We start from the raw sequence: 24,965 nt of genomic DNA, 5'->3' as shown, positions 1-24,965 counted from the left end.
TAATACCTATTTTTTCGTCTTAAAAGTTGGCTGCGTCTTATACACTGGTGCGACCAATACACCAGTATAAAATACTGAAACATGCGCTGTCATTACAGCGGTGTAGCAGCCCCTATCACTGCGACCTGATGCGATTAAAAAGTCATCCCCATTCATTGTGTATTGAAAGCTGGTTGCACGCTGTACTGGGAAAGATGGCGACACAGACCAATCTGGCTGCGCAACTTTTTCCACATCTTTTCTCCCTGACGAGGTCATAATCATGCATTTACAGAAAACAGTGGTATATTGTTCTGTAAATAAACCTTGTGGAGTGCTCTTTTGATTCAAAGAGTCCTATATTAAAGTTAAAGAGTGACCAGAGCTACGCAGCTGCACAGAAAATGCATGTTGTAGACGTCGTTGAACACAATATAAATTGTCACGCAGGAAAACATTTTAAACTTTTTTTTTAAGAGACCTTAAAAACAGGGTGCGACTGATATTCCGGATTTTACGGTACATGCGCATCTGCTGATGATCATTTTTTTGGTTATATCTGAATTAGCCTCTTTACTTAAGAGCTTCCTGGGGTCTTATTTAAGAAAGTACTTCAATACTAAAAGTGTGTTTGCAACAATACCAGAAAATGGTGTGCGTTCCAAATAATTAAGATTTTTTTAAAAGCGTTCGTATGCACACCTGCACGTAATTTTTTCCTCTATAAATCATGATCCACTTGGAAATGTAAGCCTGTGGATTAGCCCCCCAATAAGTCGCCTTCCACACTCCCACATTCAACCTGAAATGGTTAATGCAAAAGACCTCGTGTATGAAAATGCATGCAAACGTGCAGGCTACTTAAAGGTTTCCAGTACTGGATCACAGCCTCAACCATAAGTAAGACGGACAAAATAGAATAAAAGAAATGGAGGTGCTCATGAATGAAGTGGAGGTCAAAAAGCTCTTATTTGCTGCAGCAGGAGGGTCACAAACTACAGAAAAATCTGAAAATGTCACCATGTTACTGCTGCATTCATGCAGTCCTTCTGCAGTGATAAAACATCCACCGTTCATTATAACACCCTAGAGGATCTGTATAGTGTTTATATGTTTACGAGGCCCCCACTGTTTTCCTCAGCTAAAGTCAGCAGTCTCCTTCACTCTACGTTATATTAATAAGAAGTTTGATCGCTGAACAACAACTTCTGATTGTAGGCCACGTTTTATCGTGGGAAACTCTGTCTGCCCTCTGACTAATGATTAAGATATATAGGCCTAATTATCGTGTGAGAGCTGCCCTGACTTACTTTATACACTTTACTCAGTAACCCGATAAATACGTGCAGGTGATGAAGGTATGAAGGTGTGCAGGGTAATGAGAAGGCAGAATGTGTGGAACAGCCGCCGCCGTGTCTCTGTGTGCTCTGTGCGCTCTGTGCGCTCTGTGCGTCTTACAGCTCAGTAATCTTTATTTAAACTAAAACTAACACTTGATGATGAATGCACAATATTTTTGTATTAGAAAAAAATGGTGGAGCTTTAGTGTTTGTCTACTTTGGATCTCTACATCAGTGATTACATTAGTACAGGTCCTCTACACTCTGGGATACTGAAGGTGGTACTACAAGTGCACAGATAAATGAAACTGCCGTTTTTAATGATTATGATGATGTGGATCTGACAGTAAAGTTTGATATTTTGTAAAATTAAATGTGTGAGAGGCATCATTACACGTTCTGGCTTGAATTCTACAACTTGCCGTGTCGATTCCCCCTGCCTCCAGAAGGTACATATGTGACAGGGCTTGCTTAATGGTGCACACATTTTACAGGTTGTTTTCATAGATCACAAATTGCATGGGAAATGGAAGTTTCAGGCCCCTTTTTGGGGTTATACATGAGACCCTGGAATTCAATTTCAATTATCAAACAGAAATGAACGACTCAATCCCCAACCTTTAAATTGTGATTGTCTGTGATGAGTTTAAAGCTTAGCCTACATTAGACAATATGACAAATATGATGAAGATTTTTGACTGTCTTTTATATTTCTTTTACCAAATTATGTATTTAAATATTAATATATTGTTTTTAGAAATAATGAATTACATGTCAGTATTTTTCCTTGTATGTTACAGGAAGTCTATGGCTAAGTACCCTTTATTCATTGTTGCACATGAAAACAAAATTGTATTGGTCCTGGAGGTATTCTTCCCACTTCTCGGTTCATATCACACTTTAAACAGTCACACGGCTATCATGGCTAATAAGGCTGGTTTGTTTTGTCAAGCATATTGGAAGAGACATGTTTCCCCATTTCTAATGGAACGGAGCTAATCAGATCTGTGGAAGCTGACTCCCAGCTGTGCAACTTTGCAGAATTCACTGAAGAGTAAAGTGGAAAAACTTAAATAAAGGGCAAGTCCATCTTGATCATATGCTTCTGTGGTCCGGTGGAAGGAAATGAGACGGAAATGTCACATTAGCAATGCAAAGTGGTTTATTATGCCGTGAAGACAGTAAAACTAAAGTCTTTTCTGCAGCTCTTTGTCTTCTATTCAATATTTAATTTCAGCTAGTTCTATTTATTGGAAAAACCTTCTCTATGCTTGACATTCAGTGAGACTTTAAAATTGTGAAAAATAATTATTTCTCACGAAGCAGAAAAAATGTTTAAAGTTATATTTCAGTTGGTATTCTAAAATGAAAAAAAAAAAAAAATACTCCAGTTTTCTCCCTCCTGTAGTCAAATGTACCAGATGGCAGATATGTCTTTCCAGCCATTGACGCCTTGTTTCCAATACGTATTTGACTCTCCTATGTCTGGAAATACGTATATAGATGATGCCTTCTAGTGTCTAATTCAAGGAAGTGCCTTTCTTTATGGATGGAAATCTACGGTGGCCTGTAGGTGCAAAGGCACCAGCTGAAACGATGTACATTTAGAAAAAAGGCAGAGCTTATTCTGAAACGCTGCACATTCAAAAGCAACTGCATACTTCAAAAACAGATGGAACAGATGAAACATGCATCAAATGAAACAAAGAAAAATCCTTCTTTTAGATCTTTGACCACCTATATTTAGAGCTATATGAAGATGTAAATGAGTAGCCCTGTGGCTCGATGAAAATAATTTATGATGACATATGCTTCTTTCTTGCTTGCTTTCACAGTAGTCTTATTTAGAAGAAAGTTCTTCTAATGGAGTTGGTGTAGCCCACTTTTATTTACAAGCTATTGGTTGGATATATTTATGGAAATTCATTATATGATAGATATTTTCATTAAGAGCCACTTTGTGTTCATTTCAATTTTCCAATTTTGAAAAATCTGTGTTCTGGTGGTTTAATTCTATGAGTATAAAATGTTTTTATCTGTTTGCTTTTTGTATTTTGAAGTAAAAGTAGGTACGGTATACCACTGCATCTTCAAACTTTACCCGACATTTCAGATTAAAAGTTATAGTTCAGCTTTGTACTGCAATGCTGGAATCTATAGTTATATGTGGTTTTGAGGTGGATATGAAACTGTAGTGAACAGCTCACCTGATATCTGCAGCAGTGTTACAGTCGGGAGCGGGTGAGGATGTGATCCCTCACCATAACAGCTCTCACTCCACTCCGATAATGCAGTTTAATCTGGAGGCTACACCCAAAGGACTGACATGCCCCACAGAGTATCAGCCGGCATTGGACAAAAACCCAGTGGAAACCTTGACTGGCACTTCACCCCTGGGTGATGACAAAAACCCTGTCTGCTTAAGCAGCTATTACTCTACCTGATTGGTAATCATGACATGGAGTGGGACATAAATCCCTTACTCTGCTGCTGGTTAAGATAGAGGTCTGTGCAGGAACATTGTGATTAGGTGACCTTGGATGGATCATGGAAAGGCTAGGGAGGGGGGGCGCTCTACTTTTCTATTATTGGCCGTATAATGACACATTCTTATGCAAATGATATTCAAATATGTAGGGTACATGAAACCAGTTAGCACTTCAAATATGTGATGGATTTTTTTTTTTTACCTGACTCTATGCAACAAATCATTTTGTTATCCACCTGAAAATATTGTGTTTTTTTTATCTGCAAACATTTAAATGCCATGTGTTCATCCTAATTACAGAGAGTCAGTTGTGTTGTTTTTGTAAACTGTGCCCCAAGAAGAAAAGCTGCCCACACACTGTGGCTTAGTTGGTAGCGTCGTCGTCTCTCAACCGGAAGGTCGAGGGTTCGATCCTGCAACAAGATGTCCGCTGTGTCCTTGTGCTAAACACTTAACCCCGAATTGCTCCCTCTGCTTCATCGGCGGCGTTTGAATGCATATGAATGGGATTAGTTACTTCTGATGGTCTCACTACATAGCAGCCTCTAGAATCAGTGTGTGAATGTGTAGGTGTGACAGCGCTTTGAGTAGTCTGAAGACTAGAAAAGCGCTATATAAGCTCAAGACCATACTATTTAAAAAATAAATAAAAAAATCATTTAGTGAATGCATTACCCAGGTACAGATTGATACTGTCAATTATTCTGTTGTGGAGGACAGATATGAGGAGTTTTGGCTCTCATCAGTTATTACAGAGCTGTGTTAACAGTGTGATACTAGAGGCTGGACATGCAAAGAAAAACTGCACGAGTAAAAATGGTGTATAAATATGATGGTTTGTTCGTGGGGTATTCTAAATGCATGGATGCATATAAATTTGGATAAGTGCATACTGTACCAGGCACAACCTGCAGGTAAAGTGCTGTCACTGGCGGGTAGTTACATGCTGTTCTTCAGAAGAACAGGATGAATAGCTGCCAGCAGGGTAAACAAGGTGGCTTCGAGCAATGTGAAAGAGGCATCAAAAGGACAGTTTTTAATGGAAATGTTGCCTTTCAAACATGTGTTACTGCAGTGGGAATGTTTCTGTGATTACAAGACATACTGTGATCGCACATGAAATGCTTTCCTCATACTGGAATGACCTATGAATATGAGCCGCTGCACTTGAGTCAGAGGAACACAAGCAAAGTGCATCTAGTCAATTACAATACTAAACAATACGAGAGTGAAAATAACAACAACAAAACCATGTGTGAAAGTGAATTCAAAAAGGTGAATTCTCACTCTCTGTGCTCCTAACATGCTAGTGCATATTTAAGTATTTGTTTAATATTCCAAAGCCCTCTATTTGATTTGCCCAGTCCTCAAGACCCACTTGTCCAGCATGTTTTTACTACACACTTGTTGGTACTCTCTTAAAACTGTTCCAGCTAAGAGCCACACATAAACTTGACACCTTAATCAGATCCAGAGTGAACAGGCTTCATTCAACAACACACGAGAATACTTTTGAAAAATATTGCATGTAGAGTTAAAGGGCAGTTAACAGCATGCAGCTAAAGATGGGTCCTATGAATCATTCATCGTTTATTGGTGCAGGGATTTATGCCAAGGAGCAGGAGGCCGCTCTACCAATGTCTTCTAGAACTTTTTATACCACGCGCCCTTTTAATAATTTGTTGACATGCCCCTGCTGTTGTAGAGAAAGTAAAAGTGACCTCACACAGTTGTGAAGGTCGGCCAGCATCTAATGAAGGCCCCAACGTCTTACAGCATTGATTTCTTACCCATTTCATGGCTAGAATGTTCCGTGTTGCCATGGGGGATGGCCCTGGGTACGAGCATGCTTTTCCTAGAGCCTAGTTATACCTCAGACTCTGTAAACACAATTACTTCTCTCCAAGTACATCATTATTTTATCTCTTTTCAAACACGGCTCACTATTTTGATTTGGCTAAGGGATAGAAGAATTCCCCTTTGAAAGGAAAATTCTCAAATGCAGAATAAAAAGAATTTGGACTACCGCAATATGTGCATGTTATAACTTGTGGGCCTGAGTCCAAAAGTGCTTTGACATTCCGAAATCATTCATCAGCTAGCAGCGTCACAAGAGCCTCTCTAGTCGTCGTATTCTGATCAGACTTGACGTGGATGGCATTTAAGTCTAAATACCACATGGCATATGTCACTTCCAGAGATATGCTTGTAATAAAGATTCATTATGCAGGTGTGAGGCATCATTGAGATGCATCACACAACGTTGCATCTTTTGGCAGATAGAAGATATGAAGATTAAGGGAGAGAGCGCATTATACTGTTGTAATACTTAATAACCTGCTTAGTTTGGCTCAGAGCCCAATGCTCATACATAATGCATATGACCTGCAGCTGGCCAGGACGCTAAGTCTGCTCTGACAGTGTGAGAGGGTTAAAAATCCCTAATCTATGTGCATGTGCGTGCACAGAGGTGAGTTTCTATATGTATGTGCACGGGCAGACTAAAACTCTTCAAATGCATTTGAATTTCTATGCCCCAGAGCACTTCTGCTCAATACCTTTTGAAACATTTTAATGTGATGCCTTTAACCAATATGTCTGATTGATGTTACACAATCCATGTATCTTAGAGCAGAATATTCCACCCGCATTGACTCCTTCAGACTGTTATATATCATCAGTATGACATAAGTTCCTTCTGGAAGTGACTGTGTTTTCTATTTTCTGATTTACTTGTTTGTAGTTCTAAGTTTCTTTTTCCATATTACTCATTTCCCAAGTATCTTTAAGAAGACCTGAGAGAATGAGGTTGAAACGGATGAATGCAATTCCTTGACACCAACAGCTGGCAGAAAAGTGTTATAATAAAGGTAAAAAAAAAAATCAATAAACAGTGGCACACTGGAAATGACTTAACTGTCACAGTATTGTGAGTGAACGGCGTGTTTCGCCGTTAGCTTCCTTAAGTTGGGCAGCAGTAGTTCAGTCTGTAGGGACTTGAGTTGGGAACTGGAGGGTCGCTGGTTCAAGTCCCGGTGCGGACCATCATTTGGAAGTTGGTCTGGTAGCTAGAGCGGTACCAGGGCACCACTGCAGAGGTACCCTTGAGCAAGGCACCAAATCCCCAAATCCTCAGGTGTGCTCTCTGCTTAGCAGCTTGTAGCAGCCCCACTCTCTCCACCAATGCATGTGGAGAGAAACAGGTCCTGTTTGTGCATGTGTGATTCAGACCTATGTGTCCCTATAAATAACAGAGTGTAAACCCGAATTTCCCCTCGGGGATTAATAAAGTGTATCAAAATTTTTAAAAAAAAAGGTTCACCCAGCACAATCATGGGCATACACAGGGGTGTTAAATACATATACATGTAATATGACCAATCATCAAAATACAGATCATTCTGGGTCATAGCCTCAAACGAGACCTATAGCGTGCATCAAAACAACATGACATCATTTATATAATCCAGATATTATACCAAAAAAGTACATTTACAAATAAATACACATAACATATTAACAAGAAAAACAAGACAATTACCAACTCTTGTCAATTAAATATAATGATCCTTTCCACTATGGCTTACTGAATATAATAAGCTGAATGCAAAAACAGTAGAACTCTATACTGCAGCTGTCCCTGTGCCACTAAACAGGAGGGGGGGGGGGGGGGGGGGGGGGGGGGTTGTGAGGGGACCTAGTGACTCAACTCTCCTATGGGTCCACATTACCTGTAGAAAAGGAGCAAGATATAATATTTAGTCTCACAACAAAGCATGTGCTTCATTAAGTCCATGTGGTTCAATTTTTGATGAGTTCATAAATCCAAAATGCCTCCCTTCTTAAGAGCTGGTTAATCAAATTGAGCCCCTGTATAATAAAGGTGTTAATAAGTGTTGTGATAGAAAGCAATTCCGAAGATGCCCATGTCAGTAATGTATTATAATTGTACTTATAATGAATAATAAATCTGCTTATAGGGCCTTATGATAATTGTGTGAAGCACCAATATTAAGCTGAACGGTCTACAACAACAAATGCCGCCATTGATGTGGAATTTTATAATGACTTCAATTGATGTATCATGATTATTTGAATTGCTGGTAACTCGCTGACATTTACTTGAAGGGAGCATGTTTCAGTTTAACTACAACTGACATAGTACATAATGTATGAATGCACTATTATCACCTTTAAGACACAATAAGGTGCGTTCATCAGGACTTGCTTATTTCTCTTTTATGAACCTAATACAAAAGGAATATTCAGCAACTATATAAGTTTGTTCTCAGGACAGGTTTAGGAGTTGTATGCAGACCAGGCCTCCTCTTCTCTGTCAAAATAATTAGCTAACTAATTAGCAATGAGCTAGAATTTAGCTATGTCTTTTATTATGATCAAAAAAACCACAAGCCGTGGTTGAACATTAGCATGCATGAGACAGAAAACTAACTTAACAACCAGGAGGGGGAATATTCCCAAGGCAATTAAGCCTCTACTGTTTCCAAATGATCACTTTGGACATCAGTAAACATGAGGTACACTAAGCAGACTACACCACAGGAAAATTAACTCCACTGCTACATGAACTTAATTTTTGAATAATACCAATGCAAATGAATACACAAATTTTTAATGAATATGCAGAGCTGCATAAGGGCCAACTGAGCAGCCAGCAGCATGTCATCACCTGCAAGGAAGAAGAATCCATAAACACCAGTTATTCATGCTAATCACAAATTATATCTGTATAACTACAATGTCCTTTTTATTTCCTCCCTCTGACACTTTCTTCCCTTGTCAGCAACTACTAAAGGAGTAGGAGCTGAAGTCCAAAATGACCATCACAACTAAACTGAAAAATGATAGCCACAGCTGAGAAACAATTCACCTCAAGTTCAGATAACCTTTTATAATGTTCTTTATTTATTTATTCCTTTTCAAATATATTTTTGCTGTTCTATTTGTCCACTCTGTTTTTCAGACTCTTTTCTCTGACTTATTGGTTGACCTTCAGCCCCCTGAGCGCAACATTTGTCTAATGGACTATCACTGCTTTGACAAGTTCACTCACAGCTTTCAGTGTAGAGCACAGCAGGTTGGATGAGCTGCAAATAGCTTCTTTAAGAAGCAGCTCCTACTCAACCTGCAGCTGAAAGATATGCCTGACTGAGGAATATTCTCAGATCGGCTTTTTTCAGCTGTACATACATGGCTGACGTTTAATTCACCAGTTTGAGCTGTGTGCAGCACCACTGCTGTGTTAGCACACGTTTTGTTTGAATAGGCCTGTGGCTTACGACTTATCCACTGTGCCATATTGTGAACTGTGTGTCTGATGCAATTCCAGGGATTGTAATGCCTTAGTGGTTTGTGGCTTAGCTCATGGGAATATAATATTGTTTAGAAAGGTAAATTAAGGCCTAAGCGCTCGTGTAATTCAGAGTTTAACAGAACTGAGACGATAGCAAAGTGGGAGCTATATTGCATAATTCAGGATAGAGAGATTTGCCGTATGGTTACACTGCAGCATGCTGGACGTGTTCAGCAATTGGGTCAACACTCTCGAATTCATACCTCATCTCAAGCAATTTGATGAAATTAATTCTGCTGGCTGGTCTTCCTTAAGCAGGTTAGCAAACAACTTCCCTGTCTGCCTGCTTCCAAACAACTCCTTGTGCGTCTGAAAATCTGGCACATTTAAGAAGCTCAATGGCTCTAATGAGCCGCAGTATTGTGCCAGTGGTGGCTTTCGGGTGTCAGGAATGAAGCTCATTGTAATGGGCCCAGCTGAAATGTCACTGTTTGTTTCTCACTGTTATGCTAATGGGATATTTTGCATTCACTGAAGGCATCTTCTGCCTTTTTTTTTTTTTTTTCCTATTTACTATTCCAGCCATCACCAGTCATTTGATGTTTGTATAGAATTATCTGCAAAATACATAATGGTGTTTAATATTGCACCTTTATTTATCTCATACACATATATGAACAAAGAGACAGCGCATTTACTTTCCTAGTGTAGATTTTTGTGTCTCTATTGCCCCCCCCCATGATGCAGCGACAGTGCAGCCTGTGTCAAGGGGAGGCTGTTTGCAAACGCAGGACGGGAAGGATGAATTGACCTAGGAGGTCATTTGTGTTGCCTTATATTTGCCCCCTTTTAAGATGAAGAGGCATGAAAAGAGGTAGAACATCAATAGGTAACTGCTCTGCTCGAAGGTCCAGGGGCAGTTCCTTTCATGGCTTACATCGCTTGCTTTGCTGAAGGAGTGGCCTCTTCTTTTCAATGTCAATCTATTCAGCTTTAAAGGCATAGGTAGGACATTACTGTTTATACACTCAAATGGATGTCCCTTTGGCCAAAACCGAACCGAACGTTTGTCTATGGATACCTTTGTGAAAAAACACAGTTTCAGAGAAAATGTACATGATCTTGTGAACATCAGCTCAAACAGAGTTCAGTTGTTATGTGCAACAGTGGTTATGTGTACATAGAAAAAAAGGTAAAAGTCTGCATGGTCAAATGTAAAATGTTATTTTCTTGGTGGTATTTATGCCACAGTATCATATCCCTTATTTTGTATAACCATAAACCTGACAAATAATGCTCAGTCCATCTTATTAAACTGGTGCTGTATTCGTTTTTATTGCAGTGATAATCATTGTTATTGAGGCTGACAGCTGGTCATGTTGAGCGCAGTATCGTGTTTCTTGATGATGGTTAAAAGACACACTTGACAGCTAAACATTGCCACATGGCACAAAAATAGTCAGTGTTATTGTGAAGTAAACCACTCACATTAGGGCTATTGTTGGTTAAAAAAAAAAAAAGTAAATGAATGAAAGAACAGCAAAGTCTTTTTTTTCATTTGCAGTTTGTTAAACAGTTAATTAATCAAACACAGGGGCAGTGGAGACCCCCCCCCAAGGGAATGCTAGTGGGGAGCATTGCAGAAATAGGCCCCATGTGCAGCCAGATGAGTGAGCAATGGTATCGTGGCTCAACAGCCTTCTAGCAAACACAACCTCAGAGACAGAAGGGGGGGATGTGTGTTTTTTTTTTAAAGATTGGGAATCCAGCAAACCAGGTGGGGTCCTTGCTGGGTTTTTGACTCCTGGTACCCTGGGGCTGGCCCCGCTGTAACCCTCAATCAGGCCTCAGGATGTTGGTGCTGAATGATGCATGATCTCACCTTCTCTGTACTATACGTGAAGAGGTGTTGTTTCTTGACTAAATACACTCTTTTCCGAGTTTCTGTCTTGTCAATGTGTTCAGATGTACTGTTTGTGTGTAGTTCTGGCCTATGTGTGAGTGTATTATGTCACACAATGACAGCAATGAGGCTATGAGTAAAACGTTTTAATTTCATCCCAGGGATAAAAAAAAAAAAAAGTGTCTAAAATTGAAAGAAATTGAAATCATGTTAGATTTATTCAAACGATTTTTCTCTTTTTTTTTTCTGGTGTCCTGATCAGATCTCAATGAATGTTTTCATGGAATTCCAGGGCTTTTCTGTTACTGATTCTGTCTGCTATATTGACTCATTGATTCAGTGTGATCATTTGTTTTACATATGCTGCTACAACGCTTTTAGTCACAAAGCTATCAAGGACAGCAACAACAACATGTGCATCCTTCTTCAACTCTTCATCTCTCCTACATTCTGCTGAGCTCCATGTGTGCCAGAGCCCTGAGGCACAACACAGAAAAAAAACCCATAAATGACAGCAAGTAGTTGTAAGGCGGTTTAATAATGGGGAGAATTTTTTTTTTCTGGTTAACTGTTTGGATATTATTTTCGATTCAGCTCAGTGTTAGAGTCTCTCGCTTGTTTTAAACTCCGTTTCACGTGGGCCAGACCCAGCCCAGGCTCAGTGGAAATAAAACATTATTGAGAAAATGACAAACACACACACACACACACACACACACACACACACACACACACACACACACACACACACACACACACACACACACACACACACACACACAGCACCAGAGGTCTGCAAGTACAACAAAAGGCCCTGCTTATTAAGATACATTGAAAGGGATAGGAGGTCTTTCATATGAAACTGTCCAAAAAGGCTAAGGAGGTTGAAAAAAGGCTGTTTTATTTTATACTTTCTTTTATCAAACAAAAATACATCGAAGAACTATTTGGAAACATATTTTGTAATTGCAATGCAGATCTATTCAAAGCGAATACATTGGATTAATTAATTACTTTAATGCAATCTGGGGCCCCAAGAATGGACCGGCTGCAGTTTAGTGGTAGAGTTGGTAGTCTCTCATCCAGAAAGTGGGGGGGGGGGGTCCGATCTATCATTTGACAAGACATTTAACCTCAAGTTTCTCTGGCTGTTTCTTCTCCGGCGTATAAGTGTGACTGCATGGGATTAATTATTACTGATGGACACTTTACATAGCAGCCTCTGCCATCAGTGTGTGAGTGGGTGTGAGGTGTGACCTGCTTTGAGTATAGTCAGAAGACTAGAAAAGTGCTTTACAAGCTCAAGTCCATTTACCATTTTACCATTTACTAATTGACATTGAGACTGTGTCGCTGTGTTATCTAGGAAAATAGAGGATTGGATCAATATTTAATATTTAATGACCCTGTTAAAGATGCAGGGCAAAACAGCATGGGACATTTCTCTTCCTATGAGTTTTTCCTAATAAGGTTTTATTTTACAATTTTAACAAAAAAATATCCCCCTGCTTCTAATACTGTACATCGTTGTTCTTAACGGTGTTGTAGAACTGTTTCACTTCTCAGAGGCAAAATCATTTGAATCATCCGTTCAGAATGCAGGAGTCTACCTTGAGATCCACCTTCCCCAGTAAACAAGACATGAATTTTAATATTATTTTTTTCCTTTCAAGTTTTGATGGCTTTGGTGTGCAATTTTAAGAATGTCCCCTTTTTAAACCTGAAAAAGGGGCTTTGAATATTTCAAAAGAGACCTTGATTTAAATGGTGAGATTTCAGATATATTGCATCAGTGGGAATAGGAGAGGCAGAATGGATGAGATGTTTGACCTTTTCAGATTTGTCCCTGGGTAGTGAATTTGCTGGAGGGTGCAGGGGCAGGGAGCAGCGGTGCGTTGAATTATCACTCTCACCGTTCAAATGCTGCAGACCTGATCTCCCACTTGCTTCACTCCCACCTCTAATGGGTTAGGAACACACTGGGAAAAGATGGTGATAGAGTAAGAGAGTGGGAGGGGGAGTCAGAGCCTGTCTGATTGTCTGTGGGTTAAGCTTAGAAACAAATTACCGTCTTTTTTTCCCACTCTGCGCGGAGGAGAAGTAGCGGCAGGTCACATTGTGATGTCAAATCTTTAGCAAAAGCTTGTGTCATTCTGCAGAATGATGGAGCTCAGTCTCTGACAGCTACCGGCAAGAAACATGTCAACACTTTGACAGATGCGTGCTACACTATATTGAAAGGCTGTGATGACTTTTTAGTTGACTGGGCTTTCACTGAACTCCCCCAGTTCCTCCATCAAATGAAAGCACAACAAGAAGGGAAAAAGATAAGAACAAACTTGCCAAACTGCTTTGTAATAGTTTGCCGAGGCATGAAGGACATCATGTCTTTGTTAGAGGAGGAGTAGCTGTCAAAATCACAAAGCCCGGGCATCGTCGGTGTCTGCCTCTTTTAGCAGCATTTAATCTTGTGGAGGAGAAATATATGTCGTCCTGTTCTGTCAAAGAACTGTTGTATGAAAAGATGCCTCTGACAAAAGACGTACAGAACTCTATTAATTGTCTGCCTTCATAAATGCATAGAAGTATAGACTATTAAAAAGCTCTCCTCCGTTTCATATTGCTTCATACCACCATTAAATATGACATAGTACCTCCAACTTTGCTTACATAAAAGCTTCTTCTTCACCAGATCCATTACGGCATTAAATTCTTTAAAAAGTCCAAATCCACTTCCTCTTAACTCCCACTCACGTTCAAGTTTACATCCAGTACATGTTTTATCCTCCTGTTCACTTCCATCACCTCATGCTGCATCTCTTCTGTCTCTTTCTCCACCCTCTCTCACCCTCTGCCACCCAGAAGCCATCTTGTGCGACGTAGGGGAGTTTCACTGTCACGACCGGGAAACCTGCATCCCAGAAGCCTGGCTCTGTGACGGTGAGCCCGACTGCCCCGACGACTCCGACGAATCAGACAAAACTTGTAAGTCACTCATCCCATCCATTACTCACCAATGAGAAAGTGTCATATTGAATTCTGTCCCAGTGTTCCACTCATCACCTTTATAAGATGAGGGTTCTTAACATGCATTAGGCAATGTTCCATCTAGAAAAAGGTATCCATTTTAGTATCAGATTGTTGGCTGGGAAGGTGCTAGAAGTCTGTGGTGTCATCCGTCGGAGAGATCAGCTGCTGTGGGAAAGGCATGATGCTCACATCGAAGCAGCCATGGAAGCAGACTTCAAATGAAGCAGGCTTCCAATAAGGCAGGATTGAAATTAAGCAGTTTGTTAAGGTGTAAAAAAAAAACAAAAAAAAAACAAAACAAACACACAGAAGTGTTTAAATCTCATGTAAAGAACTTTTAGCTGGCTTTGGACCAGACTGAAATTAATACTGATGCCTCTATGTGACCTACAAAAAAGGAGACTATCAGCAACTACAATGATCATTTCTATGTAGTTTTTTATCATGCCTATATATTTTCTGCCAAGGGGTAGGTGTCGAAACCGGAAAATGAAAGAGCAGGTGAAACATGAGGATACAGCAGGATTATATGGCGGACTGGTTTGAAAGTTCCTACAAACCTTTATAAACTGTATTTTCTTTTTGAAAATTAGAGGCTTCCTAGTACACCAGTATTTAAAAGCACAAAATATCCTCTGTTGCAGGCATAATGAGAAGATACATAAAGTAAATGGAGTGCTGATAATAATAATAATAATAATAATAATAATAATAACTTTATTTATATAGCACCTTTTAAAAACACAGGTTTACAAAGTGCTTTGACAAACAGCAAGAACAAAGCAAACTAAACCAAACACAGAAAAACATTAACAACAGTAAGAATATAACAGATGCAAAATACCAAAAATAATTAAATACAATTCAACAGAAAAGAACCCAAAGTGCACGATACACAACCAGACATATATAACCCGACCATCACAAGAACCATGATAAGAACCATGATAAGAACCATCATAAGAACCATCACAAGAACCCAGGAAACACAAGAACCCAACAACACGAGCTGAGACCAAGAGGACCAAAGATTTAGAAAGATGTAAGAAACTAAGAGCAGTAAAAGAAATAAAAACAAGTGGTTAAAGGATCAAAAAACCCAAAACTATAATATTAATAAAAATAAAAAATAACTATAAATACGAAACATAAATAGTAAGTAAGTAAAATAAGAAATTACCAAGTTAAAACACAAGAGGAGATTGAGATATGAGCATAAATACGAGATAAGACCATAAATAAAAGACAGTAAGAAGTAGAAGAAGATAAAAATAGTAAAACCAGTAAGAGAAGACATTAAGAAGACGATATCACATAAAAGCAAGTCTGTAAAAGTATGTTTTAAGAAGGGATTTAAAAGAATTGAGGATAATATGAACGGAATTTGAGTTGGCTTTTATTTTTCTCTTTACAGTTACCATGGCCTTATGGACTAGATATGGCTAGCTTGCAGTACCACACATTACACTGCTGTTTTTTTTAACATTCATGATGAAGTTGATTCATAACTCTACAAAAATTCATAGCCGACCCTTTAACTCAAAGCGATATACATCAGAGAGTAAGTACAACACAAGAAAGGATCTAGAGAGGAGGAATTAATGTCAGTAAGTGCACGTTCTAATCAGCTTCAAAACCATGCTAAATAACGTCATTGTCATTATAAAACAAACCACCATCATCATCATCATCAATATTAACAGCATCATGTTAGTAGGTGTTCATGAAAGAGCTGGGGTCTTTAGCTTTTTCTTGAAGGTGCAAAGGGGCAGATCGAATGGAGTACGAAAGTTTGTTCCAAACAGGAGGTGACAGAGGACACTTAGAGACTCAGTGCAGGTTGGATCAGACGCCTTTCACTGGCTGAGCGTGGAGGGTGGGAGGGAGTGTAGACCTTGATGAGAGAGTTTAGGCGATGAGGAGCTGTTTGTGTCAAATGAGACATTTGCGAAAAGAAATGTAATCAAATGTTTCTGCAATCTAACTTTCATTTAACCCTTACACCTGTAAATAAATGATCAGGCTCCAAAATATATGACGCAGAGTCAATGTTTAAGGAAATGTACACATTTGCCCCCTTTGTTTTTTTTTTTAGTAACCCATTTTTTTTTTTTGTATGCACATTTCAATGCTTTCTTTTTTGTGTAACTGTCATCAAAACCCAGTAATGTATCCATCAGGAGTCTTCTTTAAACTTGTACTTGCTTTAAAGACCAGGACAGCTTACAAAAACAGCTTATTATGTCAGAAATAAAAGCAGAAGAATATCTGTCTGGTTGAACAAGAGGTGTTATTGTAGTACTGTATTATTCAGTGTGCAAGTTGAAGTGCTGGATTGTGCTGGAAAGAATCTGCTTGGCTGATCCGACTGCAGTCATGTAAACCTTCATTCGTCCTTCACATCAAAATGAGTTGTTGCATGCGTGCTCTTGAGTATCATTATTTACACCTCTGGGACAAAGATTCCCTTTAATGGATAAACAGAGCAATAATTTCACACTATTATGAGCTGTATTAGCCTCTTTAAATCATGACGACACTGTCACTGTGACGCAGGCTGTCACAGCAACAAAAAAAAAAAAAAGGCAACAGAACCAAATTATTCACGTTAACTCCAGGTTCCCCATCAGTGTGAGTTATTGGGTATAATTACCACTTTATAGTTTTGGCAGAGGCATCTGTGCATAAATTGACCACCGTGTGTAATAATTATTAATACCCTAGTGTGCAAGAGGTCATATATCAAGTAGTGGTTGGCAATGGTTGTTGAAGGAAAAAAAGATGAAGGCCTCACTGCTTTTGTGAAAACCAAATAATTACAGGGACCAGCTTTTGTCGTGTAAGTGGCCACTTGTGGAACTCTAATGAAGGAATTTAGTGGTGGGTTGTGGAGAGAGCTTTCAGGACTCGTGTCATAGTGAAAAGTTGGCAACAAAACTGTCACTAAAGAGTAGTTTGGATTTGAAACAAGGACCGATTGTCTTTCTTCAAATATGCAAAAGCAATCATGGATATTGTGCCTTTTACTCTTGCGATCTCTTGTCTTGGATGCTTTCTTTGCTGCAGTCTTTGCTCATGGCTCCATTTATCAGTCCATCTTTAATATCTTTTGCCTCTCGTATGCAATGGCTGTTTTCTTTCTCTCTCTCTCTTAGTTATTCCGCGTGCATCACCTCTTGAGTGTCATATTTTTACCCCCGACGAAAGACTGTCTAGGTGTATGGAATGAAATGTTCGATTTAAAGGAACACTCCAATATCATATTCAAGCAATATCGAAAGAGAGGGAGTGATGTTGTACTGAATTTCAGCACTGCTGTGATTCGGACAAAGATAATCTGCTCGTCTGCAAAATATCATATTTAGTTTTAATGTATGTAATATAAGGAGCTCTGGGGGCACCATTGGCAGTTCCCAGCGGATCCCTTATCTCCTCTCTGATTGGTTGCTGTGTCACCTATGATCCTTCACTTTCCCTTTGCGAAACACGTTTAGAATATAATGGATATAATATAACCTCTCTGGCTGCTGAAGGCAAAGTCTTATAATCTCCACAAGGCAATTAATTATCACTTTGATTAATGTTGGCTCCATTTTATTTACAATGCCTCCAGAAAGAAGACCTTGCCTATTCATCGAAGGCATTTGGCTCAGCTTATTATCATGGAAGATGTATTGATGGAAGTGGGGATTATCAGCCTTGCCCTGCAAACAGAAGACAAGTTTGGAACGTATTGTGCCTTCTTAAATGATAAAAAGATCTGTAATAACCTTCGAAGAAAAGATCTTTCATTTAGGATGGTATGCAGTAAGTGAAGCCGAAGAGGATTAAAATAAAGCTCATCAGAATTTAGATTTCTCTGCGAATACTGATACGGAAAAATGTCACGTCTAATGAAAAAGTCAAGGTGATAAATTTCACTCCTGTTCTCGAGAAATATAAAAAATATTGGTGCTACTGATGGCCCCGCTCCTCCCTGATATGGCTTTGGTCAGGACGATGTAATCACTGCATCTTTAGGGCCTGTGGGGAGAAAGAAATGGAAGGTGGCCTTGGATTGAAATACCCAGAGACCAGAAGGAGGCACCCGTTTATCTGCTCAGCCCTGGTCCTCGAGGGACTGGACAGCCGATGACATTTATTCAGGGAGAATGGAAAACAACCTGCCTTAAAGAAAAGCCAGCAAAATGGCCATTCTCCAGCTGTGGTCAGGGCAACGCTTCTGTACATTAAAGTCAACCCGTTATGGGGCCAAATAGCACATTTTGTGGTGACAGCTTAAGTGGAAAGGTTGAGAATTTCCTGTAATAAGGGTACACTCTTGGATGGTCATACTTACAAGGACTTCTAAATGTCATGCCTGTCTGAGGGCATACCGATCTGCTGTGCATAGCCATAATTATCTCTCTGTAAATACATTTTCCAGTCTAATTTGGTAGAAACCATTGGTGTTAATGGCTGCGAGGATGCTGCTCTCTCTCTGTATTGATGTTACTCACTTGCAAACACTGTCTGAGAACTAAAATCCTCCAGGAAAGGATTTCATGGACTTTTAGCTCGTCTCAGTTGTGCTGCCATGAGGAGCTTTGTGAATCTGCTGGATGAGGAGACCAGTGAATCCTTTGATTGAATTGTCAATCCCAGAGGAAAGGACAATAAAAGGGGTCAGCAGCTGACTTCGAAAACATGGTGGCAGGAGTTGGGTTTCGTAGCAGCAGCTTGGCTTGACCCAACCAACTCTGATGTTAATCTCAGTGTCCTCAAGGCACAGAGGGAGAAGAACTCGGCAAATATATCTCTCTCTCTCTCTCTGGGGTTCTTCCACTTGTTTCGCTTTCGACGACAGGGGAGGGCAGGTCCTCCTCTAAAGTCTTGCAATCTCTGTACACAGCTCATCAGTATCCTACAGAGAGCTTGAAAACAAGCAGCATGAGGATCCAACACAGGGGTGCAGTGTGTTTATCTTGCAGTGGTTAGGCTACTAAGTATAGTTTACTTCCTGACTCCTTGTGCAGCTAATGCTTCATGAATAATAATGGAATTATTTTGGAAAGTATCTATAAAGAGCAGTGACGGCATGGGTAAGGTGTGTAGAACAGCAAAAAGGAATTAAGTGAAGCACATTGTTAATATATATAATCATGTCCTGTTTTTCTGCTCAAATCTGCCAAAATATTTGATTTTATTAACCCTTTTCTCTTCATCTTTAGTGTTGACTTCAATGGTGTGCCACACCAAAATGCTTTTCAGAGATCAGGGGGAGTGATGTCACTGAGACTAGATCCACATTTTACTCAGTCCATGGTAGGAAACCATATCCCAAATGAAAATCAGTTATTTAACAAATACAAATGTTGTAAGTACATTGTATTTATATCGCACTTTTCACAGACATTAGCCACAAAGGGCTTTACAAAGAGACAAAATACAGGAGGTAACAGTAGTAATAATGATGCAGTTAGAAATACCATAATAGCAACAATAACAACAACAAGAGCACAAAAGATAAAAGAAAAGATGAAAAGTTAAGATAAATACAAACACAAAAACAATTCCCAAAATAGAAAGAACAGTACGTTCACAGTGCATTAATTGATTATGATAATTATCCAAATGCCTGCCTAAACAGGTGTGTCTTAAGTTGATTTTTGAAATCACAAACAGATTCAGCAGAGCGCAAAGACACAGGTAATTGTATTTCTCCTTGTTTAGTTATTCCTTAAATAACCATGGGTTTCCCCTATTTGAACCATAATGGGGTTGTCATGTACAGGACTTTAAAATCTTTTTAATTAATTTTGGCTTATGCGGAACTACCTAAATCAATGTTCCTGTCTGATTTGGGGCATGGTAACAGATTGGTTTGTTTTTATATGTGTTGTTGTTTTGGTTCTGCAATCAGATTCCTTCGAGCACACTCAGCCAATAAATACAATTCTAAATTTGAAGTGCACTTCCTATATGTTGTACTAACATTGCCATTTAAACATTTGGAAGTAGCTGACAAAGCCCTTCAGAAAACACTGCTTAGAAGTGCAGATAATATTTGATCTGTATGCCTGTGATGAAGCTACAGGAGCTATAGTGAGTGTATTTGGGGCTGCCTATCAATGTCCTGCAGGGTGTTTTATCTGGCAAGTCTCATATTGAAATAAATGTATCACAAATGTGTCTGCTTCCCTTGAGAATTGGCGCCAGTAGGATGGAGGTTTAGGGGGTAATGTAGCGTAAACCCTTGTTATTGAGCTGAAGGACAGAGCCTTTTGCATTATGTAACATGTCTTTTCCTACCTTTCCATCTCTCCCTCCCTGCTGGCAAATTACCCTTCTGTTGACTCATCCAGAAAACTTTAAACATGGCATCACTTTAAATCTAGCTAGTTTGCATTCAATCATCATGTGTTTTTATTGTGACAATTATTCAGTCCCAGACAGTGCCACGCTTGCCGATGAGACAATTAAATCTGCATGATTAGACTTTCATATTGCTGTCTTCTTCTAAGATGATCGGCCCAAGTTATTAGACAGCTTGCAGGTTACGTTGTCATCACGCTATCTCTACAACATTTTGTGGTACTATGTTAGTGCAGCAAAAGTTAATTGAATATTATGTTTGGTGCCTCAGTGCTGGGTCTGTCAACTGTGTTTGATTTGCGATCAAATGAGCCACAGTATCTGTGTTATCAATGTATTTAACCTTCCACATATGCATTTTGTGATCGGCTGTTTTTTTTTTATTGATCTCTCGGCCTCCTTTAGATTTGGAACAGAACGTATGTACGCTTCCTAAGGCTCGGCCATCTGTTTCTTCAGAAGTTTTAGTAGGCGAGGAACAAACACATAAAATATTGTTCCTACTTGCATGTCTGTGTACTTGGAAATATCGGTACCGAGAAAAGCAGTGCACAATATGAAGCCATAGTGACTAAGACTGTCAAAATGTAGTTAAAAGAAGAGTCATCTTTGCCCTGAAGACATTTGCTCATATTCATCCCCATGGTTGCTGCCCCTGCCTCTGCGAAAAAAAAAAAATTCTGTTTGTTTGAGTATTTGTCTTTGGCAGAACTATTACCGTGAGAATGAATTTTGTTGCCTGGTGACAATCTTGCACTCACACCATGTCTCATCCGCGCCATAAGTAACGCACCGGGGGGAGCAGGTTGCCTTTGCTCTCACAAGCCTCCATCTCAACAGTGAAGCTGCACTGACACATTTTCTCTCTGTGTATTCTCTCTTAGCATGAGAATTGTGGAGGACAGCGTCCTAGATTGTCACCTGATGAAGCAGAGACAAAAAGCATATTTAAAATTGACATGGTTGCTGTCATGGACCCAGTGTGACATTAAAGAACTAAAGTCTACATTATCTCCCTGCTGCTACAGCAGAGAACAAAGCCTCAAAGTGATATGTGCTTTAATTCAGAGCAAACACAGAGACACATACTTAGTGCAGCAACCAAAGAGAATAATAGCCTGTAACATCAGGATGATGAGTGCTGTTCATGCAGTAGCCAGGTCCTGACTCTCAAAGAGCATGAATCAGTGACATTGGCCTTTATTTATTTATAAATTATAAATAATGGGTAGTCTAATAGATAGTGAAAGGAATGAGCTAATGCCTTCTGTTATAGCCACTCCATAAACATGGTCATAGTCCAATGATTATTTCAAGGGAGCTGGGTTAGTGCCAGAGGATATTTAGAGAAAAATACATGTCCTCCCACTTACTGTGTGTGTTACACTAACCACGGTCCTCATTAAAGATGCCTTCGAGCTAAAAACCGGCTTATTTACTTCTTTATGATGACTTGATTTACACTATAGGCCGGCAACCAATTTAGGCGCTGAAAGTCCTCACAGCGTGTGAAATATGAAGGTAAAGGTCAAGGCTTTTCACTTCAACTATTACAATTTAATAGAAGACTCAAAGACCAAGGCACATAAAAGCGCCGTCATTTTATTTGAATGACATATTGTTTGTTCAGTGTCTTCCCTTTACAAAAAAATAGACCACATTTGAAAGTGCCATTGTCATTTATTAAAACTAGTAAATACACTTTGTAAAGGTACACATAGCCTTGTCTACCATACATTCAGTTTAGTAGGCCAGGCACTAGATTAGTGGTTGAGTCTGTCGTCTCACAACTGGAAGGTCGGAGTTCGATTCCCAGCTACTGCAGCCATTTGTCAAGCCTCCTAACAAATAGCTATCAAGTGCCCGCCTTTGAGTCAGGTCAGCCATGCGCCTTATTATCAATAACTCTTATCCTTCAGAAAATCAAAATGGATGAATTTTATATTAAAAAATAAAAAATGCAGCCAGTCTCAAGCGGAATCTAAAGGATCTGCAGTTCGTTGCACTTCTGCATTAGCTTCATTTTTCAAGAGCGAAGGCTGCCACTTGGATTTTGCTATTAAGACACTTGGATCAGGTTAATTTAAAGAATTAAATGTTAGTTGAAAACATTTCTGGAATCAGGCTTCCTCCTAATAACCATCTAACAGTCTAACTGTCCCTACTACAGTACACATTCCATTGTACAACTAACAACAAAGAGACAAAGTAAGCAACAAACATATGAATATAGTGAAGCTTTAAACAGCTAATAAGACAGATACATCCCATAAGATGTGTTAGAGTCCAAACCAGAAATAAATGGGATCCAAATGTTTGACTTCATCCTCATGACTCAAAGTGAATGGTAATGTTGCTCCAATGGGGGGCTTTTTTAAAAACTACAACTATGGAGTAGAATGTATACCAAAGCCCTTTCATAAGATGATAATATATCAATATTGAGCCTAGACTCTCATCAATATTATATTTCCTCTATTTGCTTGTATTGCAAATGTCTTTTGGATTGCCATGGTTGGAGAAAAAAAACAGGAATTGGGGTCTGTGCACTGCTTTATGTAAGATTGTTGAAGCTAAATGATGCTGAGTATGTTAGAAAGACATCAGCTAACAACACAAAATATGTTGTGTTGATTATGGATTTAAATTCAACACCAAAATATCTTAATCCCATTGCATCAGTGACATTAATTTAAATGGCATTAACACAATAGTGTATCTTGTTCTATGTATTGTATACGAGTTGATGAAAAACTGCTTGCATTAAACACAATGGTGTATATTATGCTCCTAATGAGATCATTCTTCTCTGCAAATATTGGTTTTAGCCTCTCTAAATGCAATGCACTGAATGTATTATTCATTTGATTTTGGCCCCAGAAAAATTAGATTAAAACATTTGCATAATGGTCGGTCACAAAAGTATCTTTATTGACTAATTATGTCGCTGTTTACCAAATAATGATAAATTGTTTGTTTTTCAGCCGGATTTTTTTTTGTATGCTGTTCCTGAAGTGCAGCTTTACGACACCGTCCTGGGGCCTCTCATTCCCTTTTTATGGACTGATGTATTGATTCTTTATTATACTGTAGAGCAGAGATGTCAAGGCTGCCAGCACCCGGCTTCATTCCACTACACAGTTGTAGCCGTTCTCCTCTCTTTCAAAGAGATTTGATTAAATACTCACAAATTACAGAAAATAGTGAGCTACTGCACATAGGAAATGAGGTGTCAGAGGGGCTCTACGCATATTACCTTCATGATTTAGCTGATTTACTTTAACCAGTGCCTGTAATAAACAATATTTAGATGATATTGATAGTATTCCTAAGGTGTATAAAGTAGCTCACAGCCTCACACACACACTAATAGGACTATCCAAACACTGGTAACACAAAAAAACAACACAAACTAATTCAACAGCCTTAAAAAACACAACATTATTTTGCATAGTAATTTATTGTGTGAAACTAGTAATTTCCATGTAAAGACTTTAGCACAGAGTGAACATGCCAAACTTGACAAATAGACACACAGGTGTGTGCTGAAATCGCTGAATTGGATACAATTCCCCGATTCAAACCAGCAAATATTACAGACACGGACGTAGTGACAAAGAGAAAATATAATCATAGTGAGGCGAAACGCCAAGCAGACAACATTAATAAGTCAGCTAAATTTACAATTTTGATCAAAATGATTAATTTTAGTCTGTATTGAACCAGCTTAATAGAAATGAGTTGTTAAGCCATGTTATTATTATGTTATGATTATACTATTATATCGGCAACGTTTTGGATGCAGAACTTTTACTTGTCACACCACAGAACTTACATTTATGTAAAGTAAAAGAGCCTACTCTTTTGCATCATTAGCCTCTTGATTGTGCTGCTATTTATTAAGGAATGGAGTGATTTCCTCACTGAGAATTACCATTGAGTGTTTTACATTTGATATACAGGTGGTAAAAATCGTCAGCCCGCTAACCTACTTTCATTCACTCTGACCTCTCCTTATAGATTTTAAAAGAGGATGTTATTACAAGACACAACTAGCATAGCCCATCAATCCAGAGCGTTATACCACCTGACAAAGGATGGCGCATATCTTTAGCCTCTGCTAAAGCATGTATATAACTGATCATATTTCATGTTACACATTTTAACACATTAACTCCCTGTCTCTTCCACAGACTGACTGTCTACAGTCGCTCTGTGTTTATATGCCTGCTGGTCTGACTTTTGGATGAAACCAACTGTAGGGAGCTTTTTAGGTATGCTATATGACAGGTGTAGAGGAATATGTTTGACTTTAAATATGTAGATAAACCTAGTGGGGCATTACATTTAGGGGTGCTTCAGAACCCCTAAAAATAGTCTAAAATGGCCTTTGGTCCTGTGTAAACACTGCAGTGCCTTTTTAGACTAGAACATATGAGGAAAGACTATCATTTACACGTGGTGAAATAAGTCTGATGTTACTAAACTTTGCTCTTGTTTACCTTGTTCCCTTTTTTGGGTGGCAGTAGCTCAGTCTGCAGGGACTTGGGTTGGGAA

General features: G+C 39.1%; 1 protein-coding gene across 1 annotated transcript in view; it reads left to right on the top strand.

Annotated features, from left to right (window-relative positions):
- The first annotated feature begins 13,013 nt into the window (after positions 1-13,013).
- Positions 13,014-24,965, top strand: part of LOC136181303 (low-density lipoprotein receptor-related protein 1B-like) — a 42,168-nt gene continuing 30,216 nt past the window's right edge. Inside the window, exons 1-2 of the mRNA XM_065962392.1 lie at positions 13,014-13,024; positions 13,702-14,009. Coding sequence (XP_065818464.1) covers positions 13,014-13,024; positions 13,702-14,009 — 319 coding nt within the window. The remainder of the gene's footprint in view (positions 13,025-13,701; positions 14,010-24,965) is intronic.

Source organism: Labrus bergylta, chromosome 13 (assembly GCF_963930695.1).
Source record: "Labrus bergylta chromosome 13, fLabBer1.1, whole genome shotgun sequence".
Lineage (NCBI taxonomy): Eukaryota > Metazoa > Chordata > Actinopteri > Labriformes > Labridae > Labrus > Labrus bergylta.
The sequence above is the reverse complement of the archived record's forward strand: the minus strand, read 5'-3'. Positions and strand labels throughout refer to the sequence as shown.